The 16774-nt window shown below is 54.1% G+C and overlaps 6 protein-coding genes across 6 annotated transcripts; 3 read left to right on the top strand and 3 right to left on the bottom strand.

Moving 5' to 3' along the window:
• Positions 1 to 552, top strand: BBA_07437 (beta-1,4-glucosidase; the record flags this gene model as incomplete). Its single annotated transcript, XM_008602534.1, has 1 exon — positions 1 to 552. The coding sequence occupies one exon, from the start codon at positions 1 to 3 to the stop codon at positions 550 to 552; it is 552 nt and encodes a 183-aa protein (XP_008600756.1).
• A 997-nt stretch (positions 553 to 1549) lies between these two features.
• Positions 1550 to 5501, top strand: BBA_07436 (KH domain-containing protein; the record flags this gene model as incomplete). Its single annotated transcript, XM_008602533.1, has 3 exons — positions 1550 to 2188; positions 2239 to 4492; positions 4543 to 5501. 3 exons carry the CDS (start codon positions 1550 to 1552, stop codon positions 5499 to 5501), a joined length of 3852 nt encoding a protein of 1283 aa, XP_008600755.1.
• A 452-nt stretch (positions 5502 to 5953) lies between these two features.
• Positions 5954 to 7813, top strand: BBA_07435 (3-ketosteroid reductase; the record flags this gene model as incomplete). The annotated part of the gene is made up of 3 exons (XM_008602532.1): positions 5954 to 6045; positions 6349 to 6883; positions 6962 to 7813. 3 exons carry the CDS (start codon positions 5954 to 5956, stop codon positions 7811 to 7813), a joined length of 1479 nt encoding a protein of 492 aa, XP_008600754.1.
• Positions 7814 to 8220: 407 nt separating this feature from the next.
• BBA_07434 (major facilitator superfamily transporter) lies at positions 8221 to 9727 on the bottom strand (the record flags this gene model as incomplete). The annotated part of the gene is made up of 2 exons (XM_008602531.1): positions 8221 to 9453; positions 9536 to 9727. The coding sequence occupies 2 exons, from the start codon at positions 9725 to 9727 to the stop codon at positions 8221 to 8223; spliced, it is 1425 nt and encodes a 474-aa protein (XP_008600753.1).
• Positions 9728 to 14506: 4779 nt separating this feature from the next.
• Positions 14507 to 15355, bottom strand: BBA_07433 (ubiquinol-cytochrome c reductase complex subunit; the record flags this gene model as incomplete). The annotated part of the gene is made up of 4 exons (XM_008602530.1): positions 14507 to 14571; positions 14677 to 14790; positions 14931 to 15111; positions 15266 to 15355. 4 exons carry the CDS (start codon positions 15353 to 15355, stop codon positions 14507 to 14509), a joined length of 450 nt encoding a protein of 149 aa, XP_008600752.1.
• Positions 15356 to 15939: 584 nt separating this feature from the next.
• Positions 15940 to 16774, bottom strand: BBA_07432 (WW-domain ligand protein; the record flags this gene model as incomplete). The annotated part of the gene is made up of 2 exons (XM_008602529.1): positions 15940 to 16464; positions 16529 to 16774. 2 exons carry the CDS (start codon positions 16772 to 16774, stop codon positions 15940 to 15942), a joined length of 771 nt encoding a protein of 256 aa, XP_008600751.1.

Here is a 16774-nt window from a genome sequence, read left to right as displayed (position 1 = left end):
ATGCCACGCACCGGCACACACACGAAGCACGTTACTCGCGACGATCGTGCTCGGATACGTACCCTTTACTACGATGCCGGTTTCACGCAGTCTCGGATTGCTAGCATTACAGGCTTGACCATTAATCAAGTCAAACGCAGCGTGGCTGCCAAAGACGCCGAAATTCGACCTCGTTCTGGCCGGCCCCCAGTAATGCTCGCCGAAGATGTCGACCTTATGATCGAGTATATCAAGGGATCAAAGAAGGGGCGTCAAGCGACTTCTGCAGCGATCTCAGAAGACCTTTTCAAGGGCCGATACGGCAAATACGCTATCCGATCAACTTTACGGCGCTTAGGCTATACGAGTAAATCGTCTTTGCCGCAGAAAGCATCGGCTACGGCAACACAATCCAGTAATTCAACAGAACCAGTGTCTTTGCAGCAGAAAGCATCGGCTCCGGCAACACAATCGAGTAATTCACTAGGGTCAGTGTCTTTGCAGCAGAAAGCATCGGCCCCGACAACACAATCTAGTGATCCATCAGAGTCAGTGCAACAACGGCACGAATAAGAGAGAATGAACAAAAGAATGGTGTCACGTCAATGTTTGTCTGTGGTACAGACCGTACAGTAGCCGTCAGTCCACTGCATCTAGCCACCGTAGTCTGGCGATTGGCTAGGTAGTTAGTTAAAATAAATAGGAACTCAGCACCTGTGCGCTGCGGCCAACCCGCTAAAGAAAAAGTCGAGGGACAATGCGCGGGATCGCCATCAAATGCTCTGCCATTAGTGTCACTTTGCAAGTTTTCCAGCGTGGCCAGACCCCCCTTTGCACTCCTGAGTCCGCCAAAAAGTTGCCTGGAGAGTCTCCAACCTCACCTACCTGGCCTGCCTAATAATCAACGCCCTCAATGCACACCACGCGCTCCCACTACAAAGCTAAAAACGGTTGTATGGATAGGTAGGTAGGTAGTTGAGGACTGCGAAAATACCCAGGAAAAGGGAGAGGAGGACAAAAAAAAAAAAACCACCACCGGCTCGCTGCCCGCCAAAAGCTGTCCAACCCCTCGTGCCCCTGTCCACTCGGACCCAGATAGCCAGACTCTGGACGACTCGACAAGCGCAACGTGGAGAAAGCTGGAGAAACTTCCACATCACCCTCTTCAAACCATCTGCTCTCCTGCTGCACCCCTCGCCATCATCTGGCATCATCGTCAATTCCCCTGGCATCCGCCTCGTCTCCTGGTCTATTCCTCTGGTTACCGGTTATCGCTCTTTGTTGGCGTCTGCACAATGTTCTAGACGCCCAGCGCACTCCACACACAAAACTACCACCAACCGCATCTAATACCTTCGTCTCTTCGGCATTCTACCTCCGTCCTCATTGGTCGGTCGCCTCTCCCTGCAATAAACGGCCACTGATCTTTGTATGTAAATTACGTCGTTCCAGAATTCTTGCATGCCCTCGCCAGGCTCCGCAAACCCCAATGCATCATGGATCCAAGCTGACCCCTACCTCAGACAGTGCCTCGCTCCTCTCTGGCTCGTTCCGACTTCGACTCCTCATCATGGCCTCCGTCGAACCCGCAAGCTCTGGCGAGCTCTCTGCCGCCCAGAGGCTCATGCAGGAGCATGCCCAGCACGTCCCCCACCCCGTCACCGTCGAGGACGTCCCCGATGTCGACCTCCCCAAGCCCGCCAACGACGCCTCTGGTTCTTGGGCCGCCCCCATGAGCTCTACTACCGCCGGCAAGCAAAAGGAGAAGCAGTCTTCGCTCGATACTCAGTCTCATGAAGTCTTCCCTGAGCTCGGTGCCCCCAAGGGCAAGACTTCCAACGTTGTCCCTGTCTGGAGCGCCAAGAACGGTGCTCCCAAGCAAAACGGCTCCAATGGCGCTCCTCAGAATGCTACTCCTCCCGCTCCTACTGCCACCGCCGCCGGCGGTCCTACTAGCCAGGTCCCCCCTCCAGTCATGTCAATTCCCGGGCGCCAGGTCGAGTCTGTCACTCTCGAGCCCCAGTTCATCATGGAGCGGAGCAAGCTCAAAAGACCCATCTCCGAAATTCTTCGCGACCTGAATCGCAAGTCTCGTGCCAATATTACCATGTCTACTGTTAGCAATGGCCGCGTCAAGTTCGATGCTACTGGTCCTCAGGATGTTGCTCAGCAGGCACTCAAGGATCTAGTCAATCAGATTGGCCGACGCGTAAGTGATAGATGGCGATGCTGCTCAACATGTGCTAATATGCGTTGTAGACTGTCATTGAAGTTGCGATACCCTATTCGGCTCGCGCACACATCATTGGTAAGGGCGGCTCTACCATCAAGGCTCTGCAAGAAAAGACTGGCGCCAAGATTCAGCTTCCCAAGGCCGACGATACCCAACAGCTCGACGATGACGAGGATGCCACCATCAATGTTCTGGTTGAGGGCAATGCCCTTTCTGCTGCTTCCGCTCGCAATGAGATTCTGAAGATTGCCAATGAGCGCTCTGCTGCTTCCCAGACCAAAGTCCGTGGTATCCCTGCCGCTTTCTATCCTTTTCTGGCTGGACCCGGCAACTCTCTTGCTCAAGCTCTTGAGGAGGCGCATGGCGTTCAGATTCGAGTCCCCCCGCACCAGCACCTCAGCTCTGGACCTGGACCTGTCCCGGCCGCTCCAGGCCAGCGGCCCATTTTCCACCCCGCTGGCGCCGATGATGAGCACATCCAGCTCGCTGGTGATCGCAACGCTGTCCAAAACGTTCGCGCCGAGCTCGAGAGAAAGGTTGCGGAGCTTCACAAACAGCTTGAACTTGAGCAGCTGTCCATCCAGCGTGGTCGCCACCAGTTCATTATCGGCAACCGCGGTGTCCCCATGGAGGAATTCTTCTCCGACACTGGCTGTGCCATCATCCTTCCTTCAGATGACGAGGACGACCTGATAACCATTGTCGGTCCACCTGGCCAAGTTCAAGTTGGCGTGGAAAAGGCCATGGATCTTGCTATGGGAATGCAAATGTCCAACATTGATCTGTCTAGATTCCACCGCAATGCTCCCAGCGGGGCTGCTGTTCATGCCGCCAATATCACTCGCTACCTTCGCCAACGCCGTGAAATTGACCGCCTCGAGAAGCTCTACAGCACCCACATCAACACGCCCTTCTCTCAGGATGGCGCTTTGCCATGGGAACTCTACTCGCGAGATGGAAAGAACGCTATTCGTGCCCAGTCTGAGATTACTGGCATCATCAACGGCCACCCGCCCGCTAGAATGCGAAACGTCAATGTTGATCCCTTCTTCCACCAACACCTGCGCACCGATGTTTCTCCCCGTCTCAAGAAGGAATACGGCGTGCAGCTGGTTGTTCCGGAGGCTGGACAGCCTCAAGGCTCTGTACTGCTAGTTTTCGAAGGCCCCAGCGGTGTCGACAGTGGCTACCAGCCTCCTCGCGTGAAGCCCTCCGACGCTGAGGTGGCTGCTTTCCAGAAGGGCCTTGCCGACGCCCAGAAGCATATTCTCGACCTGATCGGCCAGCAAGAGAGCCTCGACAGCGTTGCTCTTGATGTTCCTGCCAAGTACCACGAAAGACTCCGCCGCTTCATTAAGAAGGAGCAGGAAAATCGTGCTGCTGACAAGATTCCCATCCGAGTCACAAAGGTCGGCACCACCGTTACCCTGCGTGGTCCTAGCTCTGCCGTCAAGAACTTGGCCGCCAAGGCGACTGCATTCATCGAGCAGGAGAAGCAGGATGACAAGGAACGCGGCTTTACCTTGTCTTTTGACTTTCCTCAAAAGTACGCCAACCATCTTATTGGCAAGGGTGGCAGCAACATCAAGGAGCTTCGTGACCGCTTCGATGTTGAAATTCAGGTCCAGGATGGCAAGGTTGAGCTGAAGGGTCCCAAGGCTAAGGCCGAGACGGCCAGAACCTACATTCAGAACTTGAGCCGCACTCTCGCAGATGAAACAACGCACACCCTCAAGATTGACCCGAAGTACCACCGTGAACTCATTGGTACTCAGGGTACCCAAATCAATCGCCTTCAAACCCGCTACAAGGTACTCATCTTCTTCCCTCGCTCTGCGAAGAACGCTTCCGATGAGCAGTCCAACACCGACGCCGCAAGCGACGCTGGCAAGGGCCGTCGCCAGCAGGCTCCTGACGAGGTCATCATCCGCGGTCCTAAGAAGGGTGCTGACGAGGCTCGCGACGAGATCTTTTCTCTTCACAAGTACCTGGAGGAGCACTCTGCCACTGCTACTGTCCCCTTTCAGCAGAAGCAGGTTGGATCTCTTATCGGACAAGGTGGTGCTGCTCTTGACGAGCTTCGCCAGCAGACTGGTGCTCGCATCGACGTTCCTGCTGACCGTGATACCGACACGGTTCAGATCCTGATCAAGGGCACCGCCTCGCAGGTAGCCAAGGCCAAGAAGGCACTCGAGGAGAAGCGTGCCGTTTTCGACGACACCGTTGTCAAGACGGTCGATGTTGACAAGAAGCATCATCGCGCTCTGATCGGAGCTAGTGGTAAGTGTGATTGCTTACTCCTTCTAATAAACTCTACTAATACACTGTAGGCTCTGCTCTACGCGATATTGTTATCGGCGCCGGCGGATCTGACGACCGACGTTCTTTGGCTAGAACGATCCAGTTCCCCAAGCAGGAGGCGGATGGCAACACTATCAAGGTTGAAGGCCGCACCGATATTGTGGACAAGATCATTAAGCGCATCGAAGAGATTGTGGCCCAGCGCGACAGCCAGATTACCGAAGTGATGGACGTGCCTATTGACCAGCACCGAACCTTGATTGGGCGCGGTGGTGATGCCAAGCGCCAGCTGGAGACCAAGCTCGGTGTCACCATTGATGTCCCTCGCCAGGGCGATGGCAAGACTGGAGTCAAGATCTCTGGACTTGCCGAGAAGGTGTCTCAGGCCAAAGAGCACATTGCTACTCTGCTGAAGTCGCAGGAAGGCGAGACTCTTCAGATCCCTCGCAACCTTCACAACACCATCTCCAATGGTGGCCAATTCTTCCGCCAGCTTCGCAATAACCATCAGGTCACAGTTGATCACGCTGGCCAGAAGCTGCCCAGCAAGCCTGAGGCTGGGCCTCGTGTGACTGGAGGCGCTCTGCCCCTGATTACCGACGATGCCGACTCCACTGCCGATGCTCACTCATGGCACATTGTCAAGACTGCCAACGGCGAGACAGGCGATATCCCCTGGGTCCTTCGTGGCAACCCCGAGAACATTGCCAAGGCCAAGGAACTGATTGAAAAGGCGCTATCTCAGGCCAAGAAGCAGGATGCCACGGGCTATCTGGTGCTTCCTGACCCCAGGACATACCGATTCGTCATTGGCCAGGGCGGTTCAAAGGTGAACTCGATCCGCGAGCAGAGCAACTGCAAGATTCAGGTGCCCCGCGACCAGGCCAAAGACGAGGCCATTGAAATTATCGGCACGGAGGAGGGTGTCGAAAAAGCCAAGGAGCTAATCTTAGCTGCCATCAAGGAAGGTCAGAGCAGCAGAGACTGATCTGTGGATGGCTACGGCGAAAATGTATGAGCAAGCAATCAGTGCCGGCTCAAGTCATCTACAGTTAAAGTACATGCATTTGAGACGAATCAAGAAGGATGCGAAAACAAGTACAATAGCTATAACCTAAATGATGTAACAAAAGAAAATGATTTGAACGAATCGAGCCATAAAAGTACTGTCTATATGGAGGCTGTCTATTGGACATGTATTGTGAGCTGTTGCAGGTCTGCCTTGATGGCAGTGCCGGCCCCACCCAAAGGGAGCTCTTGCTTGAAAAAGTTGAGATTGGTCACATCAACCCCCAGATCATGCATGATTGTCTTTTTGCCTCTGACGCGTTGCCCTTGCGGACCTATTCCCATCACAGACAAAAAGAAAAAAGCTCACCGCAGACGACAGAGACTACAAGCCTCACTCGGCCGTACGAGTAGCTCCCTGAAACCGCGATCATGGTCTCTGCCGTTCCCGTCGCGCGGCCCGCGCCGTGGGAAAAGGTGCCTGACTACGACCAGCTCTTTGTCCTCATTACGGGAGCTAACAGGTAAATACCATGCGATTTGCAGTTTTGAGCGGATTGCCATAAGGAGAGGTCGCCCAAAGACATGCCAATTGATGCAGTAGTTCGAAGCCCCTCCTTTCTCGGTTCTGGCTTTCGCTTTTGTCTGGTCACAGTGTCCCCCCCTGACGCCGCAAAGCTACACAAGCACTTCATGATTATATGCCCTTTGCCAACTCCAATGCTCCCCAATTACTCTGCGGTTCTCACAAGTTCCTAGCAAGGCGCCAATGTCCTCAGCATGCAGAGAAGAAGAAGCTAACAAAATGTGTTCTCAATCAACAACAGTGGCATCGGCCTAGGCATAGCCCAGCGCCTCATTGACGAGTTCCTCGCCACGCGCTCCCTCACCTCGCACCTGATCCTCCTTCCCACCACACGCAGCGCCCACAAATCACTTGAGACTATCCGCGTCCTGCGCGCCTATGCCACCGCCGCGGCGCAGAAACCCGCCCCTGTCCTGCGCAGCCGCGCCGGCGGCGCCGCCGCATATCGCTGGCAGGACACAGTAGCGCGCATCCATGTTCTCTCGCTGCCGCTAGACCTCTGCGACCTTAAGGGCCTGTACGCCTTTGCGGACGCGCTGTGCGGTAGCACGGTGAGCAACCCAGAGGGCCTTCCGGACGAGTATCTCACAAATGTGCGCGTGCCGCGGCTCGACAGCGTCGTGTACAATGCGGCGTATGGAGGCTGGGAGGGCGTCAACTGGGGTGGCGCGATCAAGTCGTTTTTCACAAAGGGCCTGCTGGAGACTGCGACGTATCCGGATTTCAAGACTGCGCTGCCGACGTGCATTCTCAACGAGCGATCAAGCTACGGCTATGTATGTAGACCCCCGTCCGGTCCGGCCCTAATCTAGTTTATGGCCTCACTTACTAACATGCTTTGATCGTCTCTATAGCCCGAGAAACCGCTGCTTGGCGAAGTCTTTACCGCGTGCACATTCGGCCACTACTGCCTTACGCACAAGCTCAGGCCGCTGCTCACCCGTCCGAGGAGCTCGGTCCTGCCTCCCGGCCGCATCATCTGGTCCAGCAGCGTCGAGGCGCACCGCAACACCTTTGACGTTGACGACATCCAGTGCCTCACCCATCCCGCGGCCTACGAGTCGGCCAAACGCCTCACCGATATTCTCTGCCTCACCAGCACCCTGCCGCATGTCCGTCCGTACGCGCGGAGCCTGCTCCACGACGCTACCGCTTGTACCACGCCGTCGCGTCCGGGTCCGAAGTCAACCGACGTCAAAGACACCACCAAATCCGAGGACACCGCCCTCGTCGGCCCCCGAATGTACCTCTCGCATCCCGGCATCGTCGCCAGCACGCTCTTCCCGCTCCCCGCATTCCTGTTCTGGTTGTACCAGTTCGCCCTCGTGCTCTGCCGCTGGGCCGGCTCTCCCTGGCACACGTCCACCGGCTACCGCGGCGCCTACGCTCCCGTGTGGCTCACGATGCAGGAGCAGTCCATCCTCGACGAGCTCGCCGCCGAGCGTATCAAGTGGGGCAGCGCCTACGACCGCGCGGGCGACTCGTTTGTCAAGCCCACCGAGGTCGAGGACTGGGGCTGGCAAGGCGAGGTCGAGGACCCGGAGGAGGACGACACGACAGGCTCGCTGAATAAAAAGTGCGGAAGGCGGTATGGCGCGCGGACGGTGACGAGGGAGCAGCTCCTGGGGATGGAGGAATTGGGCGCGAAGTGCTGGCGCGAGATGGAGAGGATGAGAACGCAGTGGGAGGAGATTCTGGAGCTGTAAGCTGCACAATAAATTGGTTTGCGTGCATCATTATTGTTGCAAAAAGGTCGAAATGACTTCCCGTATACTATCATTACATATTACTAATATAAGCACTGGTTTGCATCAACTCTCTTTCTTTCCATGGTAGTGTTTTTCTCCTGATCAGACTTTCTCATGGTCCTCTCATTCTAGAAATCTTGATCCTCGTAGCTAGTCTGGTAGTTGACAAGGTGAAAAGGTGATATATACGACGTTTTAAAACTCAAAAAATACATACAAGACAAAGACGTCTTGCAAAAAAGTCATGACCCACGCACCATTCCAGGTATATACAAAATGCAGTAGGCTATCCAAGCAACAATGATGACAAAATTTGTGAAAAAACAAAAAAAGTTGCATTGACTTTTTCCAAATGCAACAATCTTTTAGGCCTGGCTGAGAGACGACTCGCTGGGTGCCGTGTCGCCCTTGAAGCGACGCAGGACAACCTTTTCCTTGCGGCCAAAGAGTCCGAGCATGAGCGGGACGGGGACGATGACCATGCAAACGACAGCCTGGAAGATGAGGTAGCGCTTCATGTTGTGCGGGGGGTCGCCGTTTTCGCCGTCGACGAGGTGGTTGCCGATGATGAGGAAGACGGCGCCGAAGATCTGGCCGCCGGCCCAAGCAACGGTGGAGGTGACCTCTGGGCCAAGCGGGTGGCTGACCTCTGTGAGGAACTCGAGCGCGACGGGGACGAGGGCGAAGCTGGAGGCGCCGAGGACGGCCATGATGACGTATGGGCCGGCGACGCCACCAGCATCATGGGTCTCGGGCATCCAGAGGAGGACGAGGTAGGAAAGACCGAGGATGGGGATGAGGATCTTGATGGAGAGGATGAGGCTGTGGAAGCGGGCGATAATGGGGGAGGTGATGGCAGCAGTGACGATGCCGACGCCGATGGAGACGGCGCCACCGACGCCAGCCTCGTCGTCGGTGAAGCCGTAGGGGACAAGGATCTGGTTGAGAAGCGAGTTGAATGAGTTGAAGAAGCCGACAAAGACGAAGAAGGGGATGAGCATGAGCCAAAGCTCAAGGGAGGAGAGCACGGCGCGGGCCGAGGCGCGGAGCTCAATCTTCGGCGTCTCGCCAGTGGGGCCGGGGGGCGTGGGTGGCCGCGAGGGGATGGCGAGAGCAGGCACGCAAGCGACCGAGGCGATGATGGCGACGTAGAGCACCATGTTGGAGATGTCGCCGGTGGACGAGACCCAGAGCGGGTTGATGAGCTGGCCGAGGGCGGAGCCAAAGGGGTTGGCGAGAGAGGTGACGGCGGTGGCGGCGAGGCGGCCACGGGTGGTGAACCACAGATCCGAGTAGGCCGAGGGCGCGCCGAGAACAAAAGGCTGAGCGAGGCCAATGACAATGGTACCGCCCATGGCGTAGCCGTAGTTACCACCGGAACGGTGCTTGGAGCCGGCGTAGCGAATCCAGTTGCCAACGAGCATGAGCACGGCGGAGATTATGATGGCGACGCGCGGGGAACGATGCAGGGCGATGATGGCGGGGACGGTGGCGACGACAAAGGAAAAGAAGAAGGCGATGCTTATCCAGTTGATGTCATTATTGGAGACGCCGTAGTAGCTGGCGGATTTGTCTGCCACAGGTGCGTATGAGAGCCACTGCTTTTTGTCAGTACCTTGGAAGAAGAGAGGTTCGCGGGCAGAATTGTTTTAGCGAAGAGGGAGAATGGCAATTACTTACACACCAGGAAACCACAATATTCATCAAGACTAGTTGCAAGAGGCCGAACCAGCGGCGCTTGTAGGTGCGATATTGGGTGGCGGGTGTGGCAGAGGAGGAGCCGGTCAGGCGCCTGTTGGTTTCGGGCTGCTCGTGTGAGCTATAGATGGGCGAGTCCAGCTTGCCCTCAGGCCTTTGGGTATCCTGATCCATGGTGTGTGGCTGGTGGCAGTATGCCGGCTGTGCAGATGAATTGTTGGAGGTGTGGCCGAGAGGCCGGTCGTGTCCGGCGACAACTGTCGAGTACTCGAGGCCTAGTTAGGGAAAAGATGGCAGTCGTTAAAAATGGAGTGAGAATGTGTGAGAGACTCTGCGATTGTCTCGCGCGCCCAAAGGTAAAGAGGCACGAGGGCGGTTTGCAGGTAAGAGGTGGACTCGGTACTTTTTGCGGCGAGGCCTGGCGTTTGTCCCGACTGGTATGGTGGTTGGTGAGATCTGAAGTGGGTGGTCTCAACCGAGGAAAGGGGAGTGAGATTTGAGTCTGGGGGCGACTGATGTATTATATCTCTTTCGGGGTCACTCGTGGGGGTATCGAGGGAATTGATGAACTGAATTCAGCTGGCGAGGGACAAGAGGCTCTTCGTTCTGCAAGCCTCAAAACCTTGGCTTGAGTCCTGAGGTGGCCAACGTTCTTCTGGAGACGGGCAGCAGAAAATGGAGCCGACTACTGCAAGACGTGCAGTAGTAGCTAGCTGGGATGGGCGGCCGTGACCTCTTTTTTTTTTGGGCGCGGTCTTTTATTTTTAGCAAGCTGGCCTGAGTAGGCTTTATAAAAAAGAGCCGGGGTATTGATGCTAGTATGCGTAGTTGCTGACGAAATATTTGACGCTGCGTTGCGATGCTGTAACCGATGTTGGACGGGAGCAAACACTGGTGGACGAGATCTCTCGCTGTCCGTGTCTGTATTAAGAGAAGCTATACTTTGAGAATAAGTGGCGGAATCAACAGGTGGCTCGATAATGATGATGCGTCGGAGCCCGGAAAAGGGAAAGGCAAGTCGAGACGAGACTGCGTGATGGAGGAGGGGGAGGAGTTGATGTTTTGTAGCAAACACGAGACGAGCCTGGGGGGCAGGTAGACAGGACCAGACGGTTCATCAGATGGGCTACCTAGTTGGTGTAGTCCGTAGACCACTGAAGCAGCGAACTCCGGAGCAGATACCTAAATTACTTTTGTCAGTTGTCATGTGGAGGGGCGATTAATTTAAAACTATATGGCTATGTAACTGTCACTATTTTCCCTCTTCTTTTTTCCTTCTTTTCTGGTCTGGGTGGTCCCTGAGTGAGCGGGCGGGTGTCGCGGGATAGGTTTGAGGGTAGTATCTGGTTGAAGAGAAGGGTTAGTGACTGTGGGTAAGCGAGTGGTTGATCTCCACTCAGCCCACTGATCCACTGTAGATGCCCCTCTCTGAAGGAGAGCCGGGGTGTCTGCAATGGTGACAAAGTGTCAGCAGCGAGGTATTAGAAGGGACCTGTGGCTGTGGGGTTCATTGGACGCACAGCGGTGGCGGCAATGCAGCGACAGGTCGAGTGCAACTTAAAAAGGAGAGGTATTTGAGAACGTGATTTAGTCTGCTCAGATATGATGTAGCTTCCTTTTCCTACAATCCAATTTTCTTTTCAAAATCATCTCGACAGCTCAGTGTCTGCATGAATTCAATCGCAGAGTAATACTTAGCACCCGCCTTTTGCCCTGCAATTACCCCTTATGGGCTCCTTTTACATCTAGGTTACAGGCGAGCTATAGGGCAGCGGGTGCTATATTAAGATGCATTGACTACCTAGGTATACCTGCGTAGGTATCTAACACAGCAGCCACTGAGACGGCCCCAGAAAAGCCACCACGCTTCCATCCGTACGAGACCATTCTCCTTGCAGCAAATAGTTCCGCTCTCGAGGTCGGTCTTTTGATTGCAACCTGCAAGCCCTTTCTTTCTCTCTTTTTTTTTCTTGTTTTTCCCAACTAGAACCCTAGAACCCTGTTCCGTTCCTCCTCCTTGTGAAGTTGTGATTGGCGTCGTACGGCCTTGCCTCTTTTGCCCCCAATTACAGCACATCGACCCTCGGTCCCTCCACAATAAACAGTGCGGTAGCAACGGTGATTTCGGTCAAGCCTTTTTTCTTTTTAGCTCACTTCCCCAGCTCGTCGAGTACCTACATTTGCTGCTCCAGCTCAACTGTGGTGGCGGTACTCTTTGAACAAGGTTCTCGCCGGCGTCTCTATCTCTTTCGTATCTGCGTACCCACGGCCCACGACCCGCGGAACCTCGATTCCTCATCGGCACAATCTTCAACTACGTAACCACCAACCACCGCCACTAAATCAGCGATTCCCTCCCGCCGCCCAAAAGGACGTGCGCATGGCACGCACAGCTTTCGTCTTCCCAGTTGAACTGCGTGCTGGCTGGCTGGCTGGCTCCCTCAATTAGCCGAATGCGCATTTCGAGGCGGCAGACTCTGTGACATCATACACGTTGTCCGAGTTTTTGACACATCCCAAGTCGGGATCCCGAACTCACACAAAATGTCAGACATGCATAAGTGCCTTCACAAATAGCCATCACCTGGTGAAAATCACCACGTGTGGCAACCAGCACGGTTGGCCGCACAGACGCCCACAAACCATCAACTTGGTTGACCCGACTTGCCCGAGAGTAACGCAAATAAATCTCCGTCCCATCCAGCATAAAAATTATGAACCCAAGCGCCACCATCCCAACTGTCTCCATCGTTTGCTTTGTATTTGCAGTCTTGTTGCACCCTTTTCCCGTTCAAACCGCCACTGGACATAACTGGAAAGACGGCCGCGAACCTCGGTCCACTGTCAAACGCCTGGCCCATCAACAACCTAACCACGAGCTCCAACGGCTGCTGTTGCATCTGTGCCATGTCATTTGATTCGATAGCGTCATCATATATTACCAAGAAAATGCCATCAAATGCCCGCAGACAAAAAAAAAAAAAACGTGGATCATGCAGGGATCGCGTCAATTTGCCCAACATGTCAAGCATGTGTCTCGACTCGCGAGCTCCTCAGACCCTGGTCGTCGGAACCCCTCCTGGTTCCATCACAAGCCATGAATCTTCAAGACCACATTTATTTAGGTACTTGATATTGATAATAATGGACACCTTTTATTCCTGGCCTCCAGCTTCTCCGTCTTCCTCGGGGTCGCTTATCTAAAATACAGCGCAGGGTCCTTTTTCTCTTTCATTAAATACATAATCAATCCCGCGGTCCACTCGTGCACAAAACGTCCAACAATGCGAACTGCCGTCATAGAGTAATTCATAACCTCGCCCTGTCTGCTCGTCCCTTGCTCGTCCTTTGCCGTTTGCATTGACTCAATCACCTACCTTGACTCGCATGCACTAGTTTTCCTTCTTCTACTTTATTTGACAGGCATGGATGATATACCTACCAATCAATATGCCGCCGCCGCTGAAACGTGCCCAGCCTGACGCTGGCTCCGCCCGGCGCCCGCTTTTACTGCACTTTACTTCACTGCAATACCGCCATTATTCTTTTCCGTGGCTTTCATCTTAGCCTTGTGTCTCTGCGAGCGCCGTTTCGAGCCCGTTGCTTTAAGTTATATATCGTCTTCGATCGGCCCTCTCCATGCCTCTTGCCCACGGCACGTGCATGTCTCGAGAGTTTCAAAATCATCGAGTTGTTCTTGTTTGATCTGCCATTGACTTTGCCATGCAACGTTCCAATATGAAGAAGAAGAAATAATGATTTCTATTTCTTCCCGTGCTGATCACTCTCAAGGATAACCTAAACGGAACAAAGCCGAAACACAATTGTTGCGCCTGGGCATCTGACAAGCTATCATCCGGGCTTGGCAGACCGCGATACAGCCGAGCCGGCCGCCGGCCATCTTCAGATGGTGCTGCGAGTGTATCTCTCTCTAAAAAGAAAAGACGTTGGAGACTACTACGTGTGCTTCACGATTAGCTTTTTTCTGCTCGTTTCCCGATCCTTTCTATGGTGAAGCCCCTCGTTGAGTTCGAGGTCCGCCGTGTCCCGCTGCTCCTATGTAAAGACAGCAGCGGTCTTGTTCAGACGGCCTTGAGAATGCATGACTTGAACCAACAGATGCAGTACGAGTGCAGCGCTACCGTACGACCAACAAGGCACCCGTAATCCCGTTCGTCTTTTCCGTCTTGCTCAAACAGCGACGCACCTCGAACGAAGCATCGTGATACTAGGAGGCCTCGTAAGGACAGTTCAGTTTACCACCCTTCGCGTCCCTATGATGGCACAACCCAGCGCCGTCTGATGTGTTGCATCGAGAGAGCCATAATCAAAAGGCTCGTCTTTTTTGACCTTTCCGCCCTTTCGTGGCCCTTGATACTCACAGTCAGCGTCACTCTTAGGCCTCCTGACACGCCTCGACAACGTCAAACTCGCAATTCTTCGAAATGGTGAGCATTGTTAGTCAGAGAGTTGTTCAAGACAATACCTCGGTCATCGACACGCTGCTGGTAGCCTTGTCCAAGCTACCAAGCTCGTCTTTCAGAAACTAGCTTCACGCTTCACCTACTGCCTTGCTTCCCAGTAATACCACTCGTAGTGTATGAATCGTGAAGTTCGACAACACATTATGAGAGAAAAATCTATTGTAAGCGCTGAAGCGTATGATACAAAATGTGCCCTCGAGTCGTACATGGAAGACCGCAGCCCGAGACCTCCCCCAAAACAGCATAAACGTGCGGCCAACCACACAGACGAGGCAAACCCCATCAAGCTTTGATTTCCCCGTCTCATCCTATCCATGCTTCTATCCCTTTGACACACGCCATCCTGCGTCTTCGTTTTTTCGCTCCGTTTTTATACATCGTCAGAGTTGGGATAACAACCGTCATAACAGCTTTCTGTCTCGGCCGGACGTGTACCGTGTACATCGTAGTTGCATTTGTGTGGCACAGCTTATCTCAGCTTCGACCACAGCTTAGGGGCGGCGCAGGCGGTGGCGCAGTGAGCAAGGTGAAAGACTAGACGATACACTTGTTAGCACTCGGCGTTTTCGCTGCAATGGACCGGTTGAGTTTGCGAATGCGTAACTAGTCGCCGTAGTTGGTTAATTCGGGATAACGTACACTCTTCAACGCAGTCCTCCTTGGCCTCGCCCTCGCCCTCCTGCTGCTGAACGCGCTCGACGCAGTCGTCAAAGTGGTGCTTGGGACCTGCGCACTGCTTGGATTGCTTGCACTCTACAACAGAACCAACATTAGCACGCCGATTGCTCGAAAAGAGGAGTGTCGCAACGTCGGTAGAAGCGATTCTCGGCAGTCGCAGTAGACTGCGATTGTCGCATTGGCTCGTCGCGGTGAAAACGGGGTAATTCACGGACCTTCCTCGAGAGTATCCTTGGGGTCGACAATCTCCTCTTCATCCTCCTCCTCCTCCTCCTCTTCCTCTTCTTCCTCGTCGCCCTCAGCCTCTTCCTCCTCCTTCTCGGCGTCCTCGGCCTGGGCCTCCTCGTTGCCCTCCTCGTTGGTCTCTTCCTTGGCCGCCTCGACGGGTTCCTCCTCCTGCGTGGCCAGTCAGCAAGACCATTGTACAGACAACATTTAGCAGCTCGAGCTGCTCCGGGTAGTAGTCGCGGGTGCGCAGTTTTTCTTGCCGGCCAATTGCGGCAGAAACAGCTCTGTCACTCGGTTACAAGGGGTTCCCAGATCTGCTTACCTGAGGAGCCGCGGCAGGAGCCTCGGCCTCAACGACGCTCCAGGGCGTCACGGCCTCGACAAGATCGGAAAATGTGTCCCAGATACCCATTGTGTATGAACAGGAAAACCAACAATGGCCAATTGGTTCTGTACTGCGGTTGGATGGTCTTACGTGAAATCGAAAGTGGCCGGAAGCTCTCGGCCAAAATCGCGGAGCGAAAACTGGTCAGGAATTGCGGCATTTTGATTGGTCCCACTGCCTCAAGATAGAAGCACGTGAAAGGTCACATGACGTGATTGCATTATTCTAGCGCTCATAGGTTGACTCTGGCTTATTACATGAAAAGAGCATGAGATGTTGAACTTTTTTTTTTGTAATTGTATTGGTCGGATCACGGTGTCTTTTGCGCTGATACAGCTGAGACTGATGCCATGGCTGTCTGGTGCACATAGATTTCTCAATGCTCCCCGGTCCAGTACCTTTACTGGCAGGGTTTGCCGTAGGCCAGTAAGTAATAATAATAATAATGGTAATAATAATAAGTTTGTCTGCTAATGCACTATGGAACGCCGTGAAACAACGCCATTTATTGCTGGACATACTATATGGTTTCTCATTATGCCACAGTGGTGGCTCAGATCGTAAATTCTAGTTTGGTCTACAGTCGTGTCAATATCCGCACCCATGACCAACTACGGGTCATTCTCTCCACGATTGACACCATCGCGGATGTGATCTTCCAATCTGTTGCTGAGCTGTTGAGCCTGAGCCTCATCGTAGTTGGGTGGGGGTTCGTTAGGCGCACGGCGACTGGATGAACTTTCCGACCGCGCGTGGCCGCTAGAAGGCACGTTCAACGTGCTGGCCGTAGATTGCTCCGTGGAACCGGCAGCTTCGTACGCGGGTAAGGGCTCGTCGGGGATGTCTGTGCCGGGGCCCATCTCTCGGCGCATCTCTTGATACTGGAAAAGTCTCTCGCGTAGCCTGATGTAGGCATCGTTGAACTCCATCATGCCACCGTCAGAAAAGGTGAATTTGACTTCGACTCGGGGTAGGTCGGGCGGTATGCCACCACCTGATACTGGAATGCAGTCCGATTTCCACACCCAACCCCACCACATAGACGAGGATGTAGATGAATCTTGGAACTTCAGGATGGGGGCGCTGAAAGACTCGAATTTCGGTTCTTGGGTTGCTTTGGCTGGTAGGTAGACAATCTGATAGAGCAGTTGTTAGTTCTTGCATTTTCTCATCGGGTCGATCGGGGACTGCGTAGCGTACTCTTTTATTGGTTAGGAACAAGGAACCCTTGTCACTCTTGCGATGAAACTGGATGCCGGTTGCCCGTAGCTCCGGCGGCACGGAGAGGTCGCATGAGATTCTAGAGTCGAGCTTGAGGAGGATCCGTTCGTTTCCGAGCTTGACGAAGCCGCTCTCGTTGAGCATGACCCAACTATGCGCATTGTCAGGGTTTATTTGCCGAGACGGAGCGGGAGAGGAGATGAGGTAGTCATGAGGGTTGTCCAT

Source organism: Beauveria bassiana (genome assembly GCF_000280675.1).
Source record: "Beauveria bassiana ARSEF 2860 unplaced genomic scaffold BBA_S00025, whole genome shotgun sequence".
Classification (NCBI taxonomy): domain Eukaryota; kingdom Fungi; phylum Ascomycota; class Sordariomycetes; order Hypocreales; family Cordycipitaceae; genus Beauveria; species Beauveria bassiana.
This window is presented reverse-complemented; position numbering and strand designations above follow the sequence as displayed.